The sequence below is a fragment of the Hippocampus guttulatus genome, chromosome 8 (genome assembly GCF_054856545.1).
Source record: "Hippocampus guttulatus isolate MCC_2025c chromosome 8, RoL_Hgut_1.0, whole genome shotgun sequence".
Classification (NCBI taxonomy): domain Eukaryota; kingdom Metazoa; phylum Chordata; class Actinopteri; order Syngnathiformes; family Syngnathidae; genus Hippocampus; species Hippocampus guttulatus.
In genome coordinates, this window is record NC_141268.1 from 11,905,104 (window position 1) to 11,914,281 (window position 9,178).

The window sequence follows — 9,178 nt, forward strand, 5'->3', positions numbered from 1 at the left end:
AAATTGGTTTGATTAAATTATAGCTTATTGTTGCTTGCATTTTTGCTTTAATGACACAAGTGGTTTTCTCCACGCGCCTTACATTGTAGGCGCAGTGCAATTAATGCTGCCGTGCCACCAACCCGATTTCCACAATGCTCTGGGAACCTCAGCTGATGGGCAAAAATAAAATAACAGCAGAAACCCTTTGGCCCGGGATCTAATGCTAATTTGGCTGTGAAAGGGTTTTATAATTTATGCGCATTGCTTCTAAAACAGATTTGTAGTATAAAATTGTCCCGAGACAATTTTGCTCTTCATAATTAGCTTTTTGTGTGTATCATCAGGTTTTTCGGAGTATTGAAGACTCAGTTCACGACAAAGTACCAGCATCCATTCCGCAAGCAAATCTTATTTGGAATTAAAATGTACCCACTTTCATTTGGTTCCCTTAAAAATGCATTCCTTTATTGTTGAAATCTTTCATTAATGTAACACAAATAATAAGTTAGTTATGGGACACATTAAACAGAGTTAAACACACACACAACATCGTGTCATAAAGTCTTTTATTGACTATATCTCCAAGAGCGGGCATTCTTGTCACGAGTTTATTGTAGCTGTGAAGGAATCTTAATTTACTACAGATGTTTAAAAAAAATAATAAACACTCATTTTGATTTTCAGCGCTTCATCTTTGGTTATTGTGATTTTTGCATTTCCTGTTTTTGGGGCGTAAATTTACTCTGCCAATGGCTGTCTGAAGTTTTTCCCCGCAAAAATTGCTTCGTCTCCCAGCTCCTCTTCAATTCTATAATTAAAAACACGTCAAATTATTTTCACACACAGATTATTTGTGCCTTTGAGCAAGACATAAGCAGCAGAAGTTCACGCACGCAACACCGGTGAGCTGCGACACCACTCTGACAGTCCTCTCCTGTCGGCATGCAGGCCATTTAGTTCTTTGTGGTGTTAGCGCATGAATGCATGAGGCATTGGATAACATGACATCTGTGAGTGGTGCTCAGCAAAGATATATTGTATAGCAAAGACAACAGTGAATTTCCCCTTGAGCAGTTAGATACAATACATTCAAATTTTTTCTTTAAATCCAACGACTATACAGTACAGTTAAACCAAAAAGGATTCATGAATTGGCAAAATGTTCAGTTAAAGCCCGTTTGTATTTGTTGTGTGGGTGTTCTTCAGCTGTAGATGGCACAAGAAAGCTCAAATAAAACATGTCAAATATTCCTGTGTCCGAAATAATTCATACTCTCTCCTCAATATATGCCCGGTGTTCTAAATCTGTGATTCAGTGTGCTACAAGTTCCACTAGTAGTATGTGGGCTCCCTCTAGTGGTAAATGAAAGAATCACTGAATTAAATACAAATAACATTTAAATCAAACATATTCTCATATGCTGCTCATAGCTAAGAATACGGCCTATTTAAATATTATTTTTTAAATCCAGTACGGTGATTTTTGCTGGGTTTTTTTACTTTTCATGTATAGTACGTAAGTACATTTAAGTTGTACTTAGTTTTTGAATACCATATATTTGCATTTAATCTTCAACTGTTTGTTTAAAAAGCTGAAGTACATTTTCCGTGCAATGCATTTTTAATTGAGTTGCTCAAGTAATTTAATTTATTTTCCGATATTTAAGTGCAGTGTTAATATTCGAACTCTGCATTGGCGGGGGGGACCCATCACCCCCACAAAGTTACAGAGTTGCGTCCTGATATTTATTGTTGGTCGTAAGTGTGAGGAATCCATAACATGACCAGTGTCTTCACATAAATTATCATTAATTATTAATAATGACATGTCATTTGCATTTTCCCCATTTTAGAAATGGTATAGATTTGGATGGATGGATGGATGTTTACATGAGACTCACCTGAGAATCTGATTATATTTGGCCAAACGCTCAGAGCGACAAGGTGCCCCAGTCTTGATCTAAAAGTGTGAAAAAAGTTTTGTGTCGGGCTATTGGGTTCGTTCCTTAAGACAGTATTTTGGAATTTAATTGCCCGTGATGTCTCTACCTGTCCAGTGCACAGGCCGACCACCAAATCTGCGATGAAGGTGTCCTCGGTCTCTCCAGAGCGATGGCTGACCATCACTCCCCATCCGCTCTCCTGGGCCATCTTGCACCTGAAAGACCAGGAAGATACCATTAATTCCCTCCAGATGATACGGCCTATTAGATTGTTACGTTGCATTACCTAACCGCTAAGTTACAGTCAAAGCGATGTCAACTCACGCTTGCAGAGATTCTGTTACGGTGCCAATTTGGTTGACTTTAAGCAGCAGACAGTTGCAGGCCTTCTCCTCCACTGCCTTGCAGATGCGAGTCGGGTTGGTCACAGTGAGATCGTCTCCGACAACCTGGATGTCAGTGCCGGCGGTGAAGTCATTCCAGGCAGCCCAGTCGTCTTGGTCAAACGGGTCCTCGATGGACACCACTGTGAATTGAGACATGTTCATAAATTTTGCGAGGATATTAATAGCAGTTCAGACAAGTCTGGTGGTTTTAAACCAGGGGTAGGCAAAGGTTAGTGCTCAAGAGTCACATTTGACTTTCCATGTATATGAAGACAATTTTTTAAAAATATATTGATCTTAATAATACAATAATATTGAATACTGTATAGATATATATATGTGTGTGGGTGTGGGTGTTAACTATAGAAAAAAATGTCTATTTTACTATTAGTTTTTTTATTTACAATATAACGGTTAATGCCAGTGTTTGTCAAAGTTTACTATCAAGCTAAATATAAAGCAAAGATGTGTTTTAAAAACAAATACACACAGCTTTGCCTTTTAAAAAAGTGCCTAGCTTAAACAAACAACGAAACATGCCATAGACGGGCTAGCAACTAGCCAATGTGGCAGTGTTACAACGCTTTAAGCAACTGATATTTTAACACAAACAAGACAAGTTAAACAAACAATATAAGAATATTTACAGGCATATATTCTTTATCCCCTGCAATAACAGGCTAATCTTACTGCAGCATAATGAGTGACTGGTAATAGTTGTGAAATTCTTCTTCATTTTTGTTTGCATGACTGTATTATACTGCTCCCCAGTGGCCAAGTCATGCACACCAGAATGAGCCGCAAAGGAATAATCATGATGCACAAAATGTTTATTTTGTTACATACTATTTAATTATCTTACTACTAAACAATATTTTGTTGTTTTGGGGGTGAAGGCTGGAATTGCTGAATGATATTTCCGTTCATTTTGGAATGGGGAAAAATGATTCGTGATATTGAGTCATTTCAACAAATTGCTCATACAATTACCGGTACTCCACATATGAATCACTTTTCCCAAGTCATCATTTGTCGAATGATCCGCCTTGGTTATTAGCAACAACACAACTGCTTTCTCACACGGCAATCAATCCTTTTTGGACAAATAAGCACCAACTACTCCCAAAAATGTGTGCTCTTGAATAGTGTGTAAACAAACATCGTGTTCAGAGGAGGTGACCTGGATAATCCTTCACAAAGCTCTTGTAGAGGTCAGCCAGCTTATCAGGAGTGATGTAGCGAGACGGCTCGTCGGGAGACTTGAAGTCCAGATCGTATTTTCCCTCCCGGTAGAATTCAGAGGCTGCCACGTCCATGCCAATCACAACCTTGTCTGTGTATCCTGCTTTGGTAATGGCCTCCTTGATCAACTCCAATGCTGCGATGTCAAACAATGCATTCAAATATGAAGAGAAAGGAAAGGATATGATCTAAGAGGCTACAGGTAACATTGAGTCAAGTGCAGTTACCTTCCTGGTTCTCCAGGATGTTTGGAGCAAAGCCACCTTCATCGCCCACATTGGTGGCATCTTGGCCGTACTTCTTCTTGATGACATTTTTGAGATTGTGGTAGACCTCGGCTCCAATGCGCATGGCGTCCCTGAAGGTGCTGGCGCCAACCGGAAGGATCATGAACTCCTGCATGGCAAGCTTATTGCCTGCATGTGAGCCGCCATTGATCACATTGAAGGCCTGGTGGCGGTGACAAATAGAAGCGATATAAAGCAACAATTACAAAAAAATACACCATATTTCCTCCTAAAGTGGACAACAGCAAGAAGTAGCTTGTGTCTGTTAAAGCGACTGATTCCCAACCACCGTGCTGTGAGAGGTAATCAGGTGTGCCTTGAGAAATTATTACATTTCACTCCATCTGTCCCAGAATGATTCTGTACTTTTCATCTCTCTATGCCAATGGCATATAGTGACAGACAGAACAACCTCAAAACTCTTCCACTAGTTGGCAGGGAATACAATTAACATGTGTATCAACAATGCCATTCATTCATTCGAAAAAAGGCCCGTCTCCTTTGAACTTGGTTCATTTTTACACCTCTGATTTAAAATGTGACCTCTTTCGAGCGAGAATATTACGAGACTATGAAATGATAGGAGATGTTTTCCCTGGGACAGCCTGTATCTGAGATAAGGTGTTCTTGGAGTAGCAAAATTGTTTGTCAATTTTGCAGCGTGGCTCGGTATCAGTCAAGAGTAAAGGTAATTCGGACAATTACACCACCGACTGATTAATTATTTCCTGAGGAGAAAAAAGAAGCATCCATTTGAGGTTCACTGTTGATTTATTCAAATGGAAGACATGCGGTGATTCATTGGGGCACAGTGTCCATGACTGCACGGGCCGTTTATTTGCGGAAATACTGTTGTGAGCAAAATGCGCAGCACAAAGTCTCACCGGCACAGGCAAGATGACCTTGGGGTTTCCTGCAAGGTCAGCAATGTGACGATATAGAGGGACTCCTTTCTCCGCTGCACCTGCCTTGCAAACAGCCAGCGACACACCCAGAATAGCGTTGGCACCGTATTTCGCTGTTGGACATAAAGAAGAAACAGTGAAAACAAAACACAACAAAAAAATAACAAAACACAAACTCTGACGGTAAATGAGGAAACATTACATACATGTCAATTGGAATTCTCTATCTATCTATCGCATTCAAGTGGATGTTTTTCAGCAAAAAGAAACAAGCTCTGTAGTCGACCAGGAATTCCTCGTGTGACCTCAGTCTAACTACACGGGTGTTTAAGGCCATACTGAACGAAAACTAAAAGCTCATCAAGTAAAATAAATAAATAAACGTTTATAAGATCTGACAATAACGACTGCCACCTACATTTGTTCTCTGTGCCATCCAGGTCGATCATCAGCTGGTCGATTTTGTCTTGCTCGACCACAGATACATCCTGAAAAGGAGTGAACGAGGAAGGCGTCAATGCCAAGCCAGTATGGTGACAATGAGAAGTTAAGCAAGCAAATTCACTGAATGAACGATGAATTTCTTACTTGGCCAACAAGTGCAGGTGCAATCGATGAGTTGATGTGCTCGACTGCCTGTGAGACACCTGTGGTAACAAAGTGAATATCAAATCTTTGCAAAGAATACAGCCAAATAATCAGCATGACATTCACCAGTGATATTTGTGCATGACACCAATTGGAACTTTTGTGCGCTGTGAAAATTTACTGTTTTTGTATTCCGTAAAGATTTCAGATTTCATTTATGCAGGACAGTATGGTAGTGGGAATCACATCTGCCACAAAGTCAGGAGATCTGGGTTGGAATCTCTGATAGCTAGAACATCTCAATGTGGAGTTTGCGTGGCCTGAAAGTGTGAATGGGAGTTACTATGGCCGTTTGTCTTTATTTGCCCTCCAAATGGCTGGCGACCAGTGCAGGTTGGGCAGAATGTACCCCACTTCTCACCCAAAGTCAGTTGGATAGACTCTAGTTACATGATCAAGTGGTCTAGAAAATACAGTAGGTGAGTGGATAGTTTTTGTATGTGCTCATATTATTGCATGCAGTCATAGTTCAGAAGCATTTTTAAAAAAAACATGAAAAGCTTTGATGGGTGATTACGGAGAATATACAGAGTAAAGACAACATTCAAACAGTATAACTTCCCTTCACATCTAATATTTCAAAGCCGGAAAAGCTTATTGCTACTATTGGCACTGAGTTCCTAGGCCAAGTTGATAAGAGAGAAAGACAACACTGAAAGGAAAATCTCTCTTCATCGGTAGCGAATTAGCTGTAAATTAATGCAGACTAATGTTTAACAATACTCTAAGACTCTTTGCCATGTGGCCTCAAGAGGCTCTGGAGTTATTCTTACCTCTTCATTGACGACAACAACTATGCTCAAAAGGCAAGTCTTACCCCTGTGATACTTGTTTCACAAATCCCTTTGCCATCAGAAAACATATTCTTCCACGATAGAACTAAATAGCACAAACCTTTGCCAAGATAGCGTGACTTGTCGTTATCCCGCAGCTCCAACGCTTCATAGATTCCAGTGGATGCACCGCTTGGTACAGCTGCCCTGAATAATCCTAAGAATGGCACAGAAAACAAACTATGAAGTTGTAACCCTCAGCAAAAATCACACCTTTCAGTCCCCTTACCTTTAGCAGTGTAAAGATCAACCTCCACTGTGGGGTTCCCACGGGAGTCAAAGATCTCCCTGGCATGAATTTTGAGAATGGACATAATGGAGCACTTTGAAATAGACGAGAAAGAGGAATGGGTTATATTTACATATATAATCTAGCTCTATCTCTTAACATGGACCTAGACACTTAGCCGCGTGTCAAGCAGAAGCGCAATAACTACATCAAATTCTATCTATTTCCTGAGAAAATATATCAGACTCACCTCTTTTATTTACTCCTTCCTATATGTGAGGCTTCCACGAAAAAAATACATTGACCTGGCTTCAAGCTTAGCATGCTGCACCTTTCTTTATTGGATTAGATGTCCTCATCTGATTAGTCTCATGACAGTTCAAGTGCACCAGTACAGTAGCTGCATCTGCCTCAGCAAATGTATGTGGGACAGTACTGTCGTTGAAAACCTCAACTGTCGTGGACTAAAAGTGGAGCCTTAAATTATAGTAAGGAACTCAAGAGATGCATACGGCTGTGGATCGTACTCCCATTCAATAGTAGACATACAGTTTTGCGGAAATTAGTAAAGTGTATTGCAATGATCACAAGTCAGTGAGAAATAGTTGCACATTAATTTTGAATTTAAACAACAAAGATCGCGATTATTATTATTTTTTGTAGTCCTTAAAACACATTTTAACCTCCAGCAAACCTGTCTTCGTGAGTTGCTTATTTATATAAATAAAGGAATATCATCTTATAAGCATCTCAAACATATCACCAATGACTTCATGCCTGGGGATAGCCGCATATCTTTGCGCAGTCAGTACAAATCCCGCTGTGTTACATGAAACGAAATTAATGTAATAATAAATACATATAGATAAATGTCTATGATTTTGTAAACTTTCTTTCGTTGTGAATTTGATGTTATGCCATTTAGTCTGTGTCCCCCACGGGGGGTCACTATTGTCGAGTGACGTCTTTTGAAACGCGACGATGAAGTCGAGGGTAGAGGACTGCACTATTTTTCCCCTTCGACTTGGACCCAGTTTGAGAGGCTTTCCAGTACAATGTTCATGCTCGGGGGGACGTACTTATATGACTACTGATGAAGTCTGACTTAACACCTTCCATGTAGCATACGTCGAATTGTCCAATAAGGGACAGGACTTCATGCTTAAATGCGACTGATGGCGGAAATGACGTAATAGCGGAAGCGGAAACACCCAGAGAGTGTTGAATGAGCGTGCGTCGCTTGTTGTTCGACGAAGTGTGGTTAAAATTGTGTTATATATTTTTAATAGCTTGGATAATACTGTATAATGTCAGGTATACCCCCGGACACATGGCAACCTCCCACTGTTTCACTGGAGACGACGTATGTTTTTACGATACATTTACGACAACGCGCTAGTTTGCAGTAGTCTGTGCTGTGTTCTGTACTACTGCTTTCTATTTTTTTACATTGTATATCTACCCTTTACGTCTCAAGTGTTTATTTGTAACCGTTTAGGTTTTTTAAGCCTTGCATAAACATTAATGTAACTCATACATGCTATAATTACATTACACTGCAGGATGGGGACAATTGTGTTGGAACTGTACTGGAGACATGCACCCAAGACCTGCAAAAACTTTGCTGAACTGGCTAGAAGAGGATATTACAATAACACAAAGTTCCATAGGATAATAGAGAACTTCATGGTGCAAGGTGGAGACCCGACAGGCACAGGTTGGTTCGTCTGTCTTGCAATGTATCTAGCACCTCGCCAACGTCCTGACGATTTAATTAAAGCTCATAATAACTTTACTCATAGATGTCTTGATATACTGTATATTTTTCAGGTCGTGGTGGTGCCTCCATATTTGGGAAACAGTTTGAAGATGAACTCCACCCAGAACTTAAATTCACTGGTAAGTAGCACTTCAGTCGGAAATGAAGTATGAATAAATGATTATAAATTCCTTCACTGTTCCAAAATATAATAAGATACATTCATGACTTTAGAGTAACTGTGGTCTTTAATGAGCTGCATATTATGTTGTTTCATTTGGAATTTGCTGAGCACTTTGTCACTATTGTCTAACATAAAAAACAGCTAAAGCATACTAATTAGGTTTTTGTAACAAAATGGCATTAATATCGATTAGTGTGTTGCGGCATGCACGTATAGCTTTAGTTTAACACACAATTGCTCCATCTCCAAACACAAGTGGAAGATGTGGTGAACCGATGCCGTTTTGCAACACTGACAATTCAAAATCTAAAGAGTGTTGAAATTAACATCCTCAGTTAAGGTTGCACTGTGTGTACTCTGACACCAAAAATTAGAGCTTTACATCTTTTTTTTCCTCTTCTTCAGGTGCTGGTATAATAGCTATGGCCAATGCAGGACCAGATTCGAATGGAAGTCAGTTTTTCCTCACCCTCAGACCCACTCAGTGGCTGGATGGAAAGCACAGCATTTTTGGAAGAGTGTACCAGGGCATGGGAGTGCTGAACCGGATTGGGCTGGTGGAAACCAAAGGGCAAGATCGACCTGTTGATGATGTAAAGATTATCTCATCTTCTGTGGCCAACTAATTTTTGTCAATGCATACTTTTTAAAGGCTTGCCTGTTTTCAAGTAACTTTTTTTGTATTTTGTTGAAATAAAATTGACAGATGTAAACATTTTTTAATATCTATTGCTTTTAAATAGTTTTTTTTAATATACAAAATATATTTGTTTCTTTTTT

The 9,178-nt window shown here is 39.6% G+C and overlaps 2 protein-coding genes across 2 annotated transcripts; one reads left to right on the forward strand and one right to left on the reverse strand.

Annotated features, from left to right (window-relative positions):
• Positions 1-531: 531 nt before the first annotated feature.
• eno1b (enolase 1b, (alpha)) lies at positions 532-6,851 on the reverse strand. The gene is made up of 12 exons (XM_086118551.1): positions 6,706-6,851; positions 6,456-6,549; positions 6,288-6,383; positions 5,334-5,392; positions 5,164-5,233; positions 4,725-4,858; positions 3,781-4,003; positions 3,492-3,689; positions 2,250-2,451; positions 2,032-2,140; positions 1,884-1,942; positions 532-790 (listed from the first exon to the last, which is right to left on the reverse strand). Exons 2-12 carry the CDS (start codon positions 6,538-6,540, stop codon positions 721-723), a joined length of 1,305 nt encoding a protein of 434 aa, XP_085974677.1. The 5' UTR covers positions 6,541-6,549; positions 6,706-6,851; the 3' UTR covers positions 532-720.
• A 630-nt stretch (positions 6,852-7,481) lies between these two features.
• Positions 7,482-9,115, forward strand: ppil1 (peptidylprolyl isomerase (cyclophilin)-like 1). Its single transcript, XM_086118552.1, has 4 exons — positions 7,482-7,818; positions 8,018-8,172; positions 8,286-8,354; positions 8,804-9,115. Exons 1-4 carry the CDS (start codon positions 7,763-7,765, stop codon positions 9,022-9,024), a joined length of 501 nt encoding a protein of 166 aa, XP_085974678.1. The 5' UTR covers positions 7,482-7,762; the 3' UTR covers positions 9,025-9,115.
• The last annotated feature ends 63 nt before the right edge of the window (positions 9,116-9,178 follow it).